Genomic DNA, 19,568 nt, shown 5'->3' with positions numbered 1-19,568 from the left:
TTTTGCTTTAAACAGAAGAGCAAGAGCTGAAGCAACAGGTTAGGAGTCAGACCAGATCTGCTGTGGTACCGAAATCCATTCAGCAAGCCGAAACACACCTCGCTACATTGAGCTGGTGAGTTCAGCTGTACAAAACACTGTCAAGAACACTAACAAATGTTTTTTTAAAACCAAGCCTACAACTGAATTCAGTATCTCCCTCCTGACAACTTTCATTCCCGTTGCCTCTGTAATACTAGACAAAAAAACAAGTAGGATCTTAAAGAGACTGGAAGTCATCAGTAACTACCCATCAGCTATATAAAAACCCCCAGCAATTGATTATACATCTCAAAGACACATATTCAATACAAATATCCCTACTGTGCATATATATACAACCTGTGGTGCAGGCTAGAAGAACTTCCCAAGGGAAAATGCTAAGACCCAGCTCATCTGTAAAGGATGCCTGGATACTTAAGGAGGTTTCTACCAACACTGTGCCAGCTTTCTGCTAACGGTCAAATCCCCACAGGCTAATATTCAAGATAGGACGCTGAGGAAAACTAGAAGAAAGCTGGAATTGATTTCACATGCATATCAGCTGCATTTTTCAAAGAACTCGAGTTACTAGGAGGCAGCTTTCTGTTTTTGCCAATCCACTCATGTATATTCAACATTAGATGGAAGCAAGCAGCAACTTCACTAACTGACATTTACTTAGAGGCAGGTCTTGGTGCTTCGTGCAATGATGGTGGGTGTCAGCATACTGGCTTTGAAATTGGAGATCAACTTGGTCAAGTCGGCTTTCTATCACTAAGTACTTCCTCTCAACATATAGATACATAATAGACAGACATGTATGTATGTCTGCACACATATCTGTGTCTCAATAGATCTACCAACCTGGGACTCCATGCCATCTCCAGTTGCAGAATGGCCACTAAATGGCTCTTGGTGCTAAAGCCTGCTCCCTTCCAGCGAAAACTTACTTGTTTATTCTCCCCCGAACCTGATACAAACAGAAAGGAATATTCTCAAGGTCCTTTACACAGCTCTCCTTAAAGCACTTGTGTATCCTAGATCTTAACAAAGAGGTCCTCTGAAACCCCAGACCCTCCAGAGCTACTGCAACATCCTTGGAGACACTGAGGTAAGTCATAATATCTTCTCCTGGAAGCAGCCCTGGCCAAAGTTTGAGAGACAGCATCCTCTGTGTGAAAGTCAGACCGCAAAAAAATTCTAGCAGAAAAGTTTCTCTCTAAGATACAACCTGGGAACCAGCTTTTCAAAAGTCTTCTCCAGAACTGCTAGACAAAAATGAAAAGCCATTGACAGTCTTATGGTTTCACTTTTCAAGCAGAACCAGATACCATTGAGTAAGCTCTTTCATTCGTTCAAGAAGTGTTTGAAGATGCTGATGAAGCAAAGAGTAAGGAATAACGTGGCTAAACAAGAACTCTAAGTTCTTTCTATTACTCTCAATGCTGGAAGAGGAGCAGATCTGCCATAAAGTGTTGGTTAGGCCCATAATTATTTCATTGATTGCAAACACAACTTTTCAACTGCTGCCTTAGGAAACATATTGCAGGAGCAAAGCTTATAACTGTACCTCCCAAGGGATATCAAGAAAATTTATTCTTTCTTTTCAAAGGATCTGTATTTATTACTTTTCAAAGCCTGGGCTTGGGTATTCCCACAAGAGAAACAAAAAGGAAACATTCACAGAACAATGACCTTGAGCACAGCCACAAAATATTTAACTTGCAGGTGTCCAACTGGAGTTGAAATTAATGAACAAGGGCACTCTCTCACCAGGTGATTCTTTCCTCTAGGTATGGTTCACTAAGGGCTATAACATTTGCCTGGATAAGGAATGGGAGTGGCAGAGTTCTGATGTCACTGTTGTGCAGCAAAGTAAAGGATGAAACAGAGAATGCAGCATCTTAAGCTTACTATTCCTGCAATGTTAGTGGCAATTTATTTATGCTAATACTGGTTCTTTGACACTTCTGTACATACTCTTGAGTTTCCTCTCCTTTCAGGATATGAAATCCCTCCTCCAAATAAGGAGCATTTAATAGTCTCTACTGAGAAACAGGCAGGGATTGTTAATGGAGATGATCATCTGAAGTCTAACTTTGGGTGCTGGGAGCAGGAAACAGATGCTCTTACAGTTATGAACTCTGACGGGCCTAGACAGGGCATCAGATGTGGTCAGGATTCACATTGCATATAAATAATATCAGTCTGGGAGCTGGAAGTAGAGTCAAAAGAATAGACAGACAAAGAAGAAACTCAGATCACTCAGGAGAAGAGACTGCTTCATTTCCTCCCCCTCCACTCCCAATCTACATTAAGGCTTTCCTTGCTGAACACTCGGAAATTACCTGGAAAAAGCCAGTGAACAGTGACAGACAAAGCTCGCTGATTAATTATATATACACTAAGAAAATGGTCAACTGTGAATAGCTGCAGAAGAACTTCAAGAAATGGACCAACTAGCAGGTGAAATTCAGAATAGATGCATGTTAAAAATCAAGTCTATGGAAAATAGCTTTATGTACACAACACTAGTAGCTATTGCTACCCAGGAAAGAAAGTGTAAGGAATCATTAGGAAAGGAACAGAGAACAAAACAGTCATCATTACAGCATGAGTAATGACTGGACAAACTCAAGAAAATCATCTGTTGAGGGCTGTTAATACCAAACTATCTCTGGGTAATGATGCTCCTGAATTGTAGAGAAAGTACGAAGACAAAGTCCCCCCAGGACCACCTCATATCAAACAATACTATAAACATTATGCAACCCAGATGCCTTAAACTTAGGTGAGAAATGCTCACGTTGGTCAACCAAACCCTCCTTACTACTACTAACTGACAGCAGGATCCTTCACTCCCACCCACTCTTTGCTGCATAAACAGCAGTATAAATGAAAGGACAGAATGATCTGCTTACAACTTACTGTGTATAGCAGATCCTCTGGAGTTACAGGACTGATGAAAATGGTACGGAGACATCGGAGGCAAGCTTCGATAAACTTCAAATCTGGTGACAGTAATCCTATGAATATATATAAAAAAATACTATTCAGTTTTGTTATCTTTGCTTATTTGCATATTCTAGAAACATTTACTAAAACAGATTGCAATAGGTGAGAAGTACCTTGCAATAAGGCAGGGATAATATGGCAGTCTAGCAGGGATTTGACATTGTTCTCTGTACCCATCGCAAGGCTTCCGAGAACCACGGCACACTCTGTTCTCAGTTCTGTGCTGGAGGTTTCTTGCTGAAGTAAATACAGCAACCTGGAAACAGAATTATTTTTAGAGGAAAATTCAAATGGAAGAAAACCTGTAAGTCAAGTAAAGTAACTTTAATCTTGCTATGTAAAGAGGATGAAGTCCTTAACAGAAGGACAGAGCCCAAACAAGAGAGCAAGATGAACATTTTATTCATAAGAATATGACTATACAGGTTTTACTTACCATTACAATAAAAAAGATATTGCACTGCTTTTTCTAGAAATGTAATACCACATTGCCGATATCTGGGAAGATGCCTTTCAGGATACCAGGAAGATCCCAAATTTCAATTAAAGGAAGTGAGTCTGCAGTTTGAYGTCAAAGGGAAAGGGAACCTCATGCATCTCCCCTAACACCTAGGGACACGATTACCACTATTGTGATGGCTGTTATCTTTGGCAGTGACTTCTTCTGAGTCAGGGTTGCAAAATAATTCCATCAAGCACAAATTGGGTGATCTGAGTTTTGAACACTGAGAAATGATCATACACTAACACAAAAAAAGTTCAGACAAGTCATGTGCAGGAAGGCAGCTGAATCGTAGCTAAACAGGATCATTTCAAGCCTAAAAGAGGAAAAGTCTTGCCAAATGCTTGTCTTAGGCCTCAAAACTGATTCTTTATACAATATCAAGATACCTAGGAACTCTTTTTGAATATACCTTAGATTACATCAGTAGCACCTGAATCACAGCAGATGTCGCCAAACTTTTTCAGTCTAGACTTGGGTCACATGCAGAGCCCAGAGAAGAACCAAACTCCTATCTCATATCAGCACAGAAGGTAATCACTTGAAAACTAACAGTTTATAACCTTACAATGACAACCAGTTAACGAAGGGTTCCCTAGCTACAAGTCTCAGCAAAACCAGAACAGGTAAGATGACTTGGACATTGAGATACGATTCTCATGGATCTATGCAACATATACGTTTTTCTAGATTTTATTGAGCTGAGGTAGAAATACTCTCAATTTAGTATTGCATTATTCTGTCTAGTTTAAATAGGTCTCTTTGAAAACCAGTCAATATACTCAAGCCAATATACTCAAGCCTTCTCGAGGAATAGCCAAAACTCAGTATCTATCCCATACCTGCAGGGGATAGAAGTTACTCAGATGAACAGATCACTTAAAAAGTTCACTTGAATCAAAGGTAAGTGAAAAAACAACAGGAAATACAGGAGAGCCTAGCGCAGTTTAGGAACACGGAACTGGCCAAGGCCACCGGAGGAAGTGCGAGCAGCCCCACCAACAAAGAGTAACACGGAAGAGTACACGTAACACGCTCCAAATGTTTCCCACTTACATAAGCCAGGATTTGCTTAACATCCCGTAAGCTTGAAGCCTAAAAGGCCAAAAGGCATAACGACAGCATGCCAGAGGGARAGAGCTGTGAGATCAAAGACCTCTTCAATACCTATAAGCAGGACATTCATTAAGTGAAATACCCAGACTATCCCAGAAAGACGATCATGTCCCAAGCTCTGGGAGAAGGGCAAAATAATCCTCCAATATTCCCTACCAATTTATTTCAATGAAAAATTACCAGAGTTGCAATAAAAGTGTTGTGCTCTAAATACAGGATAGATAGCCACCAGACCCCTGAGGCATTCCAATATCACCAGAAGCACAAGTTCACCCCTTTTCAGATGTAGCTAATCTTCACGGTGGAAAAAAGCTCCAAAAGGTGAACATATACTAAGGAGATAAAGAAATAATTCCTTCCTAAACGCAAGAGTTGAAGTCGTCTAGCATGAAATCAGCGTGTGACACACAAGCAACACAAAAGGCACGGCCATAACCTCTCCTTTCAGCTTCCTTCGCGTTCAAAGGATCAGCAAGCTGACTGGCTTGACTCCTCTGAATCATTTCTGTTCTCTTAAATCACTCCTTGCACAAACGTATCAGGCATAAGGGCACACAGGTCTCTTCTCCCTACTGTTTTATCTGAAAGGCCATTTTAGAACTTTATTCCTCTGATGTTTAGAAACTTCTAATACAGATCTATTCCCGACTCATTTATATCACTTGGTCTTGTATACATAATATCCTTTAATTTCTATAAACCTTCTCATTTCTTACAGTGACCACTTCATAGTCACTTCTGAGGTGCTCTGGTCCAGGTTGTCCACGTAGCTCACTGGAGCTATCTGCCACAGGCTCTTCATTTTACTGCAGGCCCCTTTACTGTTGATGGAATAAGGTATATAAAAAAGGCTCATATCACCAGTTGTTCCACAAAAGTATACCTCACACATCACTTGTGCAAAGTCAAAACTACCTGTACCTATATGATCTGCCTCTGGAAAAAGAACTAAAAATATACTTTAGGCAATTAAATTATATGTTTCTAAAGCTACTAATTCTGGTATTGTCTTCTTTGAAGTATCAGCTGCACTATGTTCAAGGTAAAGATTAGTGCTGATTCTGAAAGACGACAAGGGAAGCAAAACACAATCAGTGTTATGCAAAATTATCATAAAGAAAAAAGCACTTCCAATCCTAATGGGACAGAATAACCTTCCACGACTATTACTTATCTACAGAGAGCTGCTTTTGTTCTCTGCCTTCCAGATCAGGCAAGAAGGGACACAAAGCAGAAGCTTCTTCAGTAAAGTACAAATGGACCAAGTGATCCTGGCTAAAGTTTATCCTTGAAAAGACGTTAAGCTTGCTTTTTYGGACGCTGTGATGCTATATGGAAAGTGCAATCCCATCTTCTAACACTGACCGATATCCACAGCAAGTCTGCAAGAAAAACTCCTCACTGTAGAAAATAATTCGACAGGCATTACCATGAGTATATCAGAAGAGAATTCATTTATTGCAATACACTATATACCTATTTTGTCTCAACACCAATGACCTGACTTTACTTAATCCTTCTAATTTACATTGCCCATTTATGTTTTGCAAAATAACACATTCCAGAGCAGTTTCCAACACGTTCTCTAACTACACTGCTAGAAACAATTATGCCTCTTCTGTATGGTACAGTGTAGTACTTCATGACAAAATTTGGCAAACTCAAACTTTTTTCTGATCCTATTTAAAAAGCAAACCGAAACATTTAACTTCACACAGTTGGGAATTAATTCCTGCTCTTTTCACTGGGCTTTCTCAATCTTCTCCTTCAAGTGCATTGGGTAGAACCCTTCAGCAAATTTCTTAAGACATGCCCAAGCTCCCTTAGCCTGCACTGAGGTAGGCATATATATTTAATGATGCTCGAAACACACCACTGACTCTCTTGGTTTAATTTGGCGTCTACGGAACGGACAAACGTGCCATCAAGCAACATAAAACTGCTTCAAAAATGGGAACAGAAGCTCCATTCTCCCTAAATCTACATCCATACCTCAAAACAGATGTTTTCACAGCATGTTTAAAGTTGGGTTCTGGATTTTTTTTGGTGTAATGTCCTGAAAGTCTGCTCTGAGATGCATTCTCCCTGAACATATCACACCAATAACATTCTTGAATTATTTAGGGCTTCAGTAAATAACCTGTTCCTTGTATCCAGAAATGTTAAGTCATGTCCTAAAAAATTTACTTTTTTTTTAAAGGAAGCTTTTACAAAAATCTAAAAGCACCCTAAATTTTAAGGTTATTCTCTTCCAAAGAAAATAATTGCTATTTTCTTTCCCATTAGCATTCCACACTTGGAACAAGATGTTACCGCTATGTTAATGCAAAAGAGTGAAAATGAAACACACTGACTATAATCTACAGTCTTTCTATATGTTTAAAATAGAAGTACTCACTAAGCTTTATAATTAGTAAAAATGAAAATTCTAAGTTCAGTTTTACATATAATAAGTTTCTGAAATATTCATAATATCTTTTCTACATCTTCAAAATATGCTTGTGCATCAGCTTAGGTTTTCCGCAGAACCAGACATCCACATTATAACAGTTTCTGTTGCTTTCTTTTAAAGAGTGAACAGACATCAAATTACATTGAAAATCAAGAAGTTAAATGACAAACTATATGAAAAGTTAGAAGCGAGGAGAATCCATATAATCTTGATGAATATAAAACTGTGCATAACTATTAAACACTGAGAACAAAGACGATGTGCTTTTATCACCACAAGAAACGCAGGGACAGCAGACTACCATACCTACTGGACTGGTTTACTGCTTCCAGAATCCGGCGTAGGCAAATTCAGCAAAGATCTATGTTATACATTCCTCCCATGTATTAAAAGGATAAAAGGTAGAAAAATAGCATGTACGTGCAGGGGAGAAAAAAGGTTATAATGTGGAAAATTTAGAAAAAAATGAAAAAAATTGGAAAAATACTAAGATCCTTGTTCACAGCCTGCATTTTTAAGATCGAGATGCTCCTGATTAATGTGGCTCCCTTACCTCTGGCTCCAGGTGCTGGTAGAAAGCCCGTTATGAACAGCTGCTAAAGTAGCTGGCCATTCTGCTCCTACCATCCCTGGAGGATCATTGGAACAAGGCTCTGCTAGAACCACCAGAGCTCACCTTCGTAGAGCCTGGTAGCTTCAGAAGATATCAAAAGCATAGAGGAGATAATCTACAACAGCAAAAATGTGCTAATGTTCTTGTTCACTCACTCTTCAGCCAGCAGTCCTCTAGTAAAGCTCGTCACCATGGGACAGAAAATGAAAAGAAGCCAAACAGCACGATCTTGCAACATCTCCATGAACAGTAACCCAAGGTTCGATGTTAGGTAGACTAGAAATGCAATATTTGGACTCATTCAAGCTTCTAGAAGGTTTCCCTAAGATGTGTTCTCAAATATTTTTGCAGAATCCCATTTCTTCCGTTTGTCCCTGCACTTCCAAGAGTAATACACTGATTAAAGCCTCTTTCTCAGTTGTCAGTAACAGTATCCAGGCAATCATATCTGTATGAGATAGGAGAGTAAAACCATCCAGACTGAGAGCAATACCTCAATGAATTCTACGAACTATGATGTCTAAAAACCACGAATAAGGTCAGCAGGAGGCGTGATGCATTTTGAACAACTGACAGGGATTCAACAAGAAAAATCCTGTAATACGCATTAAGGAGCCAAATTCAAGGCAAGTGCCTGCTGAACAAATGCTAACTAGAGCAGCTTAGCAAGGAAGATAAACAGTTCAGAGTTTCCTTTTTTCTGAAGGTTGTTGAGGTGGGTGTTTTGCATCAGTGTTGTGCACTATCAGAGACTTGCATGATTTAGATCTCATCAATCCGGTCTGAAGTTAGGCATCACACAGTAAAACAACAGAACTTTCCTCTTTTCTTTGACATTCCTTCCCACTTGAAAGCTGTCACAAAAATCTCTTAAGTTCTTAACATATCTAGGAAGAGGGATGGTGAAACTCAGCTGTTAATAATAAATAATGGAGAGAACACTTTCAGGACTTCATCAAGCCCCATAATCAGGCATGAGGTAAAACACCTCAGGTTAACTGTTCAAATTATAGTACCTCGTATTTTGAGATCTTTTATTTCAAGTAACTGTTCATCACTTCTAGACTATTTCTGGTGAAGTGTCACTTTGGTAGCTTCTTCACATCATCCTTGCAGATGTTTGGCTTCCACAAATGGTCATGATTATTTTGTCTTCATTCAGAAACTGAATAGTCGTCTTGTCCCACCTGATTATCTATCGTTGCTCCATCTCAATTACAGATTGCTTGGACTGCCTTCACAAAACACCCCATAAGCTAAAAACACTAAAGATCAGATTTTGTTCCTACCTGCAAGTCAGCCAGCCCTGTAAAGCTACCGCAATGAGTAAGGAAATCAAAGCTTAAAAACTGAACAATTGGTTGTAACCTGTTCAAAGGTTAAACACTGATATATACCAAGGTATATAAATAGATAAGAGCTTTAATTGAATTAAGATTAGCTGAATATTTATTATTAATCTCCAATAAATAGATGGATGCATTGCTTGCTAGGATGATCAGGACTTCTTATTCCACCTCGGAAGACACTTGTCTTCCAGTCCATTGCAAGAAGGCCTGATAACAATGCCATGGAATCACACGCAATGAATATACAGAGGAAGGTACTACTAAGGTACAATATTTACTGTTTGCTTGCACAATATTGAATAATTAATGCTTTTGTAGAGGTTGACCTCTGAACATGCGGGAAGTCCCAGTGAGCATCAGCCCCAAATTGTGAATTAAATCACAAGAGATGAAACAAGGTAGAACAACATACAATATATTAAAAACAAAAAATACAACAACCACCCCCCAAAAAAAGAAAAAGCACAGCTTTCAGAGTGAAAATGCACCATAGAGCACTGGCAGAAACCAACAGAACGCATATCCAGGTGCTGCTTCTTCCTCCGAGAGGTCAGAAACCGGCAGCTGTTGCCACAGCACATCCTGAAGCCAACACCAAGTCCCATGACTTATCTTCACCAGATAGAAAATCAAAGCCACTACACTTTCATGGCTATAACGTGTCCTCTTTATTGCCTAGACAGCAGCCATATCTACTATATCTGAATGCAAAGTCAGACTGATAGGCCTGAATATTATGTTGAAATATGAGTTTTCTGGTACCTTCTGAAACACTGTTATAGGCCTAAGAACTGCATATTAATCTTGTAATCCCTAACCAGCAATACTTTTCAAACAGCATCATAGGAAGCAATTACTGACCACAGATTTTTTTCCAAGGAGAGAACTAAGTATCAATTCTGAAAGTACATGAAATAATTTCAGTAAAATATCTGAAGTGACAAATGCAATTAAATATTTWTAGATTCTTACACATAATGACTCAAAAGCACGAGCAATTTTTATGACTTTAGTCAAAGAAATTCAATAGTGAAAACAACCTCTAAAAACCTCAACTAGTAAAGAAATCCCCAGCCCAGCTAAGTTCCAAGCTAGGTCAAGTCGCTCAGGGCCTTGTCCAGCTGAACTCTGAACACCTCCAAGGACTGGGACTTCACAGCCTCTCTGGGTACCTGGCCCAGAACTACACCACTTGCATAGGGAAGAATTCTTTCCTCATGTTCAGTCAGAAATTTTCTTGTTGCAACTTGTGCCCATGACCTGTTGTCCTTTCACTGCACACCTCTGAAAAGAGCCTGCTTCCATCTTCCTTATGACCTCCCACCACCACCACCTCTAGGTAACAGGAGACTGCAATTAGATGCCTTCTTAGACTTATCTTTTCCAGACTAAAACAAATTGTTAGCCTCCTCCACCAACTATTCTGTTGTCTGATGTCTCAATCTTACTTCTGGAAAAAAAAAAATCAAGTTCAGAAATGTTATTCTAGTTTTGTTATTCTAGCCTTTAAAACAATAAATAAGCTTTAAGTGTCATGAAATAAAGTACAGATTTCAAGGATCCTCCTCTTATCCTCTCACCTAGCATATTTGCCAAATTTAAACTGCAGATTGATTTTAAAATTTCTGACCAATAACCAATGCAAACCTGAGAAAAACATTTACAATTTAAGTTATTAAACACTTAATGCACATGCATCCTAAAGCGAGATGTCACCGTCTGCCTTCTGGAAGTGACACGTTAATTCACACACACTAACACTGGTAACCTGGGCTAAGACCACTACCAAGCACTGCAAAGAAGAGATACAGCTTCTGAAAACATCCTATAGAGAAAACAGTACTCATGCAAGCATAAATAAGACCAGGAGCAAGTTATTCTCACTCTTCTCTTTAATGATGACTTTCATTTTAAGAACGATTCTTGCTACTCTACACTGACCCACTGCTTTTCTCATTCACCTTTTTATAACACACAATACTTTCACTGAGCATATGCATCTCAGCTAAATCTCTTTCCAGTTCTTATCCCAACATGGTACCAGTTCTCTACTGTTGTTTAAGAACAAGGTGTTTTTTTTGTTTTTTTGTTTTTTTTTTAAAGAGTAACCTGGGATATTCAAGTTACTCTAACATGAGCTCTCCTCTTCGTTTCCAGATAAAAAGCTTGTGTTTAAGGGCATTAGCACTTCAAATCTGCAGTCTGTATGAGCCAAATTTACTCTGTGGCTCCTTTTTCCTCTCTCCTCAGACCACTCTACAAGCCATTAATCAAAAGAGTAACTACATCCTTTCTCTACAGCCATTTTAATGTTAGAAAACGTGGGCTCAATACACAACCCTTGAAGCCCTATACAGGTAAATTTACACTAAGGGAACTCAGAACTTTTTAAACTTACCAAGCAAATTACATCGATTCAATCTAGTGTTATTTCTAATGTATGGCACAAGCACAGATATTTTACAGGACTACATCAGTTGCTTTAATCAAAGTAACATGATATTTTTGAGATGAAACAAGCTTTTTGTTTTCTAAAAATTATGTTAATAGGCATTATTAGGCAGCGTCTTCATCCAGGCTTGCTTCAAACATTTTACTGCTTTGCCCAGGACTGATGTTGCCTATCATTGCTATGCTCATTCCAGCTACCTTTTTAAAACATCAATGTGCAAGCTTTATTCCAAGTCTTATAGAAATTCCTGGGTGGAAATATTTAAGTGTTAAAACATCAGTGATTCAGACAGCTTTATGACCATCTGAAAAGCTACTAGTTACTTTGCTGAGATCAACCAAATTTAAAAGATTTTTGTCTGAGGACGCAAAGCACCCATCATCATGGGTGAATTACGTTCCCATATCACCACCCATCATTCAGTATCTGCATATCTTCCATGTGAAAGATGCTGTCAAGAACGTTTCTGAGTACTTTTTACAGCTTTTGACTCTTACAGCTCCTTAGGAATAGATACTTTGAAACATCATAAAGCTATCTTTTGCATGACTTTTTTAAATTGGAACTTAAAATTTTAATTGAAAAGCACAACTTAGAGGGTGGCATGAGAGGTACAACTCACATTTACAGCTTTCTTTTTGTTAATGCAAACTGCGCTTCAGGAGATAGGAGGCTGTACAGCTTTTAAACAAAAGTTGCTCTAATAGAGTTCTGCTGACTACAAATATTTGCCTTGACTCACATGCGCATCAAAGCAGGATTAGCAGAATACCTAGTTCCAGTAACACATAATCCTCACAGTGTTTCACAGAGAGAAGTATAATTATTTAGATAGGCCCCAATTCCTGAATTGCTTTGAAGAAGAAAGCAAGGACATCAACAGGAACCCTAYGAAGACCTCTGCTCTCCACCCCTTTCACCACCCTGAGCAGAGGGAGGCTTCACAAATACCAGCAGCACAGCTGAAGCTCCCTCACCCAAGCGCACAAATCACTAGACTGGGCACGAATCCCCACCCCGAGCCCTTTATATGGAGTACACAACACACACAACTTCAACGCAATGTACAACCAAGAACAGAACAAGGAATCTGGAAACAACAGTATCCTGCCCTTGTAAGGGTGTCCAAGAAGTTTGGACAAAACCCCTTATTAAAGTATAGAACAGACCTAGCAACAACACAGCCAAACGTACTGCCCGAGTTCTTGAAAGAAAGCTGGTAACGCACCTGAGATCATGAATGTTGTAAAAGATGTGCTTAATTGATGTCTAGTACACTTAATATTACCACCACCACCACCGCTCACGGAGTACAAGTTGATCTGAACACCTTACACCTTCTGCACAGCCGGCAGCCCATTGCAGGGTGGGGGAACTAGGGATCGCAGAATCCGGGCTGCGGAAAACCTTGAGAGATTGCCTGCTCACTGCCCTTGCTCCAAGGTGGGATCACCGACGGTTAGGTCATTTGAAAGTTACTGTCTCGCCTCTTTTTTTGATAACTTCGTTGGGGAAGACTCATCATACTGCCACCCACAGCAGCCTTCCAGCACCGAAAAGTGCAGATATCCAGTACATTACTGCTATGGGGCAGTCTTGCTCTCTCCTATGTCCATGCTCATCCGTCGCTCCCAATTTAGTTACTCGACCAAACGATACCTGCTTTTTGTGAAGGCTAGTTTCCCTGTGATTAGCGAGCTGAAGCAGCTTCCAGCACAGTCACACAAACATCAACGCAGGAGAAGCGGACGTAGGACGCAAGCAGAAGCACGGAGGGTTGGTTCTGGGGTATAACCCTCTTTCGGTAGCAGGGACCTGCTAGGGCAGCTCAGCTTTTCAGCTGCACCCGCAGATAACCTGCCAGGGTCAGAGCCTCCAAGGACATTTTCATTAGTACAACAAAGTCCTATTTGCAAGGCAACAGAGGAAGGAGATGCAAGACACAAAAGCTGCACTTCTATTGACCAAGGAGTTTTTGGACAAAGGAAAAGAAGAAAAACATTGCAACCGAGCACCGAGGGATTAAGGGCAAGGCTATTCCACAAACAATTTCAGAGAAGAAAAATGCCAGGCAAAAAGTAAGAAAGAGAAGCCCAGAACACAGGCAGGAAGCACGAAGGCCCATTTGAACCTAAGCCATCACCTCAGCAGATCACGTTTAAAATGGAGGGAGCATCAGGACAACCAGGTGCTAGCACGTACTCTGAACCCATCCCACCACAACGGGCAGGGCCTGTTAGCCAGTTCCAGCGCGGAACAAAGCTGACAGCTACAATCATATCCACTTGTTAACTAAACCAGGACTGCAAATTGGAAAAATGCAATCACGTAGCTACGTATCTCTCTAAATATGCTTTGTGTCTTTCAGTTTTACTAAAAAAAAATTAATAGGGTGGAACTTATGACATTTGCCTCCTAATTACGCACCTCTACAGATGCAGCAGATTGACATTAAGCAGCATTGCAGGCAGTCCAAAACACTTAAGGAACTAAGAAGGATAGAAAAATGCTTCTTGTCAAGTTGCTGTAGGTCAATATGTGGGAGCAGAAGAGCAAATGCCACCTGCTGAGGAAGAGATCCCTCTCATAGCCCTATTTCAGCAACCCTTCTCTAAGAAACAAGCCAACAAAAAAAAAAAAAAAAAAAAAATCTTGGCTCCAACTCTAAGCACGCTTCCTGACACAAATGATGTTCATGTCGGGTATCCAAATGGTTTCCCATTAAAACAAAGCAAGTTTAAGAGGTATCAATATTGGATGGCAAACTGGAGATCAGAACTTGAGTAGATGCTAATATTTCCTGGCTTTAGACATGATCTCGCCAAAAATTACCTTATAAACAATGTAACAAGATAAAGGATAAAACTTTTGTGCATCACTAAGCAAACCAGGTCTTTCTTCCAGAGAAAATATACACATGACACTTCTTTCTGCAGCTGAGACATCTTTTGCCAAAAACGATTCATATACAGAATTAGTAAGCCTATGGATTTGTTAGAACAATCAAACCAGCACTTCTTCAGAAATATTAGTTTCTAGCTTCAAAACATTTTTTTGTTCCCTAGAAAAATCAAGGCAAGGACAACTTAAGAGATTCCAATCCTTCTGTTAAAAGCAATTTCACTATTGTAAAAAAGACTTGGATCCAGTGATTTTTGAGCTGCTGTATCTATAGGTATTTAAAGTCCGAGGGGGGGGGAGGTTAAAGCACCCAAACATGATACTCAAAATTGGCCTTTTTTTTAAGCTTAAATTTAGCTCCTAAGCTAAATAATTTAGGAGCTTAAAATTATTATTTTTTTTAATTTCATCTTTTTTTCCCAGCTTGATTTCTTAACTCTGTTCATTCCTGTTAGAAGCAAAGATCCTCTTAGACATATTAAGACAAGTTATCTGGTGTATGAAAGTCTAATTTATCACTCAAAAAACCATTAATATTGCCAGCTTCAAATCCATTGCTCCACTAACATTTCTGGAGTTAGTCTTCCTCTAGGCCTCCAACTGATGATCTTTCTCCCTAGGTCTGCGGGAGAGACTTGCAGGCACACAGCATGCCCTCATGCCTAAGAACAGCTCAGATTTTTTTCCTCTCTTTCACAAAGGGTGTTGCATAAACAAAATAGATGGGAAGGAGATGCAGTGTCTTTTCCATAAACCAGGTAAGTCTTCAGTGCTGAGATTTCTTCTCCCTCTTCCATCTCATGAAAGTAACTGGCTGCTCAAAGTGGGAAGGAAAAAAAAAGAAATCTAGAAATCCCCCAAAGATGCATTTCTTCACACCTTTGCAAATATATTGCATGTTAGTAAGGATATATTAATCAGAATTGGCAATCCTGCAATTTTCTTCATCTTTTAGCAAGGAACACACTCCCCTACTAACGAGGATTTTTCCCTTTTTTTTTTTTTTTTGTAATTCTTTGTTTATCAAAGAATTTGAAAATATAAACTGTCAGATAAAAAAAAGTCAACAGCATTTGACACCATTTACCAAAAAAAAAAGTTTAATTATTCCCTATACTAGTTTCCACGATTCATGGGTCCTTTCCACTTTATAATACCAGAACTTTTCCAACGAAAGAACTTTTCTTTTTTCAGTGGCTAATTTAAGATTAGAAACTAGAAAACATTAAAAAAAATTAGCTGCCAACATTGCTAAACCTACTTGCCTAAACCAAAACTCTAAAATCCCTCTGGCAACCCAGCCTTAGCCTGTATTGAAAACTGAAGGCTAAGTTTGTTCTCTGAAGTAGTTCAATGGTTTTACTGCCCTAGCTATACAGAAGAAAAAGTAATGTCAGAACTATGCAAGTTAATTCCTAAACCACTGCTGTGTAATAAAGCTGTGCTTTCCCTTCGTTACTGAAATTTAGCAGTATCAGGTCCAGGGATCACAGCATATCTCAAAAAAGGCTTTAGAGACCCTCCACCTAAAACCATTTTGGGATAGCACTGGGTTCAATACTTCTGTGTCTAATCCTAATCAGCCATTAAAGAGATCTGCGTGAAGAAGAACCAAGCACAACGTATCTTTGCATGAATACATATTTCATTTATAATTTCAGCATATAAAATTATGAATTAAGGAATTAAGACTTCTACTGAAGCCATATCCATCACTCAGAAAAGAATGTTTCCTTATACTAGCTGATGACAGGTTTAGAGCTGAATGCTCAGGCAAGTGCTAACACGTCCTGTCTGGGCAGGAGATGCTTCTGTCAAGCAGACATTAGCATTCCTACAGTTAAGGGATGGCCAATCCTTTAGGAGTCATGTCAGCAGAAACACCGATTAGAAGAACTCCTAGAGTGAGTGCCTGAATTCAAGGATAGCCCCAAGGAAAAAACAAACATAAGAGGCAGTTCGTCATGAAATCATATTGCAGAATAACAGAACGGATGAGGTTGGAAGGAACTTCTGGAGATCATCTGGTGCAACCTCCTGCTCAAAGCAGGGTCAGCGAGAGCAGGTTGCTCAATATTCCAGCCACAAGGCCAARCTTTTTAGGACACGAACTAACGGAATTGCTTTCTTGATGCTAAACTAAAATAATAGTTGCTATATGCACAAATCTTATCCCTACATATCTAAGCATACGAAGTTAGCTGTTGATCTTCCACTCCAACAGTAAACTAACTGACTTGGAACGTTATCTGATGTTTTTCTGAGCAGCTCCAAGAAAAGCGGTGAGCCACAGAACGTTCTTTCGCTGCGCCGTTCTGCGACTACTCTCGCAATGCTCGGCACCCCAGGACAAAAGTACTCAAGGCGCAGAGGGTGCTCTTCTGCTAAGCTCCGCGCAGCAGGATGCATCAGTGTCGTGGGTCACCCACGAATTTGCAATAACATGCTTCTAAAGAAAGAATTGATCAGAATACTTGTGTGAGCCATGCATAAGCGTCCTGCTTGAATTTTATTTTTAAATGTTGAAACAGGAAAAAAAAAAAAAAAAAACTCTAAAAGGCATCAAATGCTATCACAGATTTGTGATTTCCTGTACTTAAATTTATCAGTTCAATTCTAATTTTCCAGTATTTGCCGCCCAATACCGCACACAAAATCATCTTTCAAGATACTTTGCTTATGTTTAAAGTAGACATTAGCCTACATATAATCCTTTTTCTTTGCTGACAGACTTTGGGATATAACAGAACTTTCCAGTTATTAGATATATCTTATTAGGTTACACAAGTATCAAAAGAAGCAGTCTTATTTTTTGCAAACCCCAGAAGAAGATTGCCCGAGCTGAAGGACCTTGATTTTGTTCAATTTATTGCTAAACATAATGTCATACGTGTCTACGTTGGTGTGTTCACAGCCCTAGAAAAGAGTTATAAACCCAATGAGTTACTAGTTGTCCCTTCCACAGACAATCTAACAATGTTCTTCGCAGAGCTCTCAAATTTCAAGTGGTAGAATAGATAAAAGATCACGAGCTGTCCAGATGTCATACAAATGTCCCCCAAAGAAATTTAAAAAACCAACAGTTAACAAGAATCCTGAATAAATGAGTTAGGGAAAGGTTAAGAGCAACTGCATGAAGTTCTTTGAGGTGGACCTACCTAGAGACAGAGCTTTTGCTTTTGGAAAAAGTATACTACCACATTACAGCTCCAAACAAGTGCTTTCCACCATAACACTCTGGAGAGCAACAGTGAGCTGGAAATTAGAAGATCGTTTTTGGTATGTGAAGAGAATGGTTTAGTGTTTTTGTTATCACTTCTGGATGATTAGGTTTAAGATTTGACTTTAAAAATTCTGTCTTCTGTAAGGGAATGACTGAACTTAGTGAGGAACTAGCTCTGAAGTTTAATAGATTTTAAAATATTAAACTTTCAGTAATGATTAGACAAACAATCATTTGATTCAGATAACGCTTTTGACAAAAAAGTATAGGCCATAGCTTTAATATGTAGCTACAAGGTGCTGGAAGACAAAGCTACATTCATGACTCAAATGTAGCATTACCTTCTCTGCCCTCTGCCATCTAGCAGAAGAAAGAAGAGAAGAGGGGAAAATACGTCACAGACCTGGAAGGCCCAATTATTAATTGGATTCCAAATCACTGAATATCTTATCTTTYGGGGTATCAAAGTTTTACTGCCCACTTCCTAGAAATCAAAACAAAAAAATTGCACAGGATCTTCTGCAATACAGTGAAGAGGTCCAGAATTTGCAAAACTCAGTTATCAAAACAACCTATTTTCGAGATCATTTCTTTGATTGTTTTATCCAGTTCCAGCTCTGTACGCCACAGAGTTTAGATTCTTTACTGGGGAATTCAGACAGCTTAAGAGTGAGATCTTCCACCTACGACAGTACCCTAACCTATTCATTAACTCAGTGGCCTTAAATGTAGCTGCTATCTAGTTTGTGGGCAAGGATATTAGGGAGGCAGTAACCTGCCACAGAGGAGAGAGGGAAGGACTGCTCAGCTTCCAAAGGAATGTCAAAGAACAGCAAGGGATTTGGAAGGCCCTGTTAGCCCACTTAAGAGCAAATCTTCAGTTCCTCTATGCCTCAAGTTTTATTAAAGTGGCAATGAATATGGGGACACTATGATTATCAGCCTGGACTACACTAGAAGCTAACTTTTTTCCAGCCTCTTAACTCCACCAGAAAAGGGCTTTGATTACAGTTGATATAACGGGGGCCAGCAGACACTGCAGACTAAGTGCTACCAAGTGACTACTGCTTCACTGAAAGTCAAAAGTGGTATCGAGATGACTTACAAAAAAACAATCCACATTTGAAACTTGGGACTTAGACTTATTTTCTGTTAAGTAAGGAGAGAAAAGCAGCTGACAAAAAGATTTAATAGAGAATTACGATTCTGAAGAGGTGTCTGACATGTTGATAGGCACAAAAGCGGAGGTATTTGTTCTTGTAAAATTGTTAAGAGAAGGAGCACGCCGGTAATTGCCACCAACTTCCTCAGCCTCTGCTGGCATTTACACGGGGTAGAAGAAAAAAGAAAATTATAACAATTGAAGGACAGCACAAGAAATGAACAATTTTTAGGCAAAGCTGACTTTTTGTTTTGTTTTTAAGTCAGCCTCCCACTGGAAGAACTTGAGCTTGTGGCATTAAAATATGCTTTGCCGAGCAGACTCAAAACAAAGGATGCTTGCGCACTCTTGTTCTTACGGGGGAAAGGTTTGACATTGCAAATTGGAATTACAAAGGTTCCTGTACTCCTAAGGTTTCAGGGGCCATTTCATGAATTAGAAGGTCTGTCAAAAAAGTCAAAGAATTCCCACCACCTTGCCAGAGAACAAGAGAAGTTTTCACACAGATTACAGATCAATTGTATTGAAGCCCATTTGCAGGAGTTCTGAGGAAGTTCTACAGCCTTCAGAAAAGCACCTACGGGCACATGATGCCACTTAAGGTTTAGCCAGTGAGAACTGTCTTTTCTTACAATATCCCAGTCAATTTACCTGCATCTGGTCTGAAAAGCATTGACATTAGGTTTCCTGTCATTTGGGGGTAATTTGTATTGAAGGCAAGCATGATCATTTACCTTTCAAGATTTTCCCCACGCACCGATT

General features: G+C 39.4%; 1 protein-coding gene across 11 annotated transcripts in view; it reads right to left on the bottom strand.

The window, feature by feature from the left end:
- Positions 1–19,568, bottom strand: part of ARMC8 (armadillo repeat containing 8) — a 75,594-nt gene that overhangs the window by 40,411 nt on the left and 15,615 nt on the right. For all 11 annotated transcript variants that reach the window (XR_003255166.1, XR_003255164.1, XR_003255165.1 and 8 more), the window contains 2 exons: positions 3,150–3,292; positions 2,950–3,047 (listed from right to left, as the gene is read on the bottom strand). Coding sequence is in view for 8 of the 11 variants with exons in the window: in XM_026075582.1 (XP_025931367.1) it covers positions 2,950–3,047; positions 3,150–3,292 (241 nt within the window). In the remaining 3 variants the exon portion in view is untranslated. The remainder of the gene's footprint in view (positions 1–2,949; positions 3,048–3,149; positions 3,293–19,568) is intronic.

Source organism: Apteryx rowi, unplaced genomic scaffold (assembly GCF_003343035.1).
Source record: "Apteryx rowi isolate R43461 unplaced genomic scaffold, aptRow1 scaffold_406, whole genome shotgun sequence".
Taxonomy (NCBI): Eukaryota; Metazoa; Chordata; class Aves; order Apterygiformes; family Apterygidae; genus Apteryx; species Apteryx rowi.
Note: the sequence above shows the minus strand (reverse complement) of the source record. Positions and strands in the feature narration are given on the sequence as shown.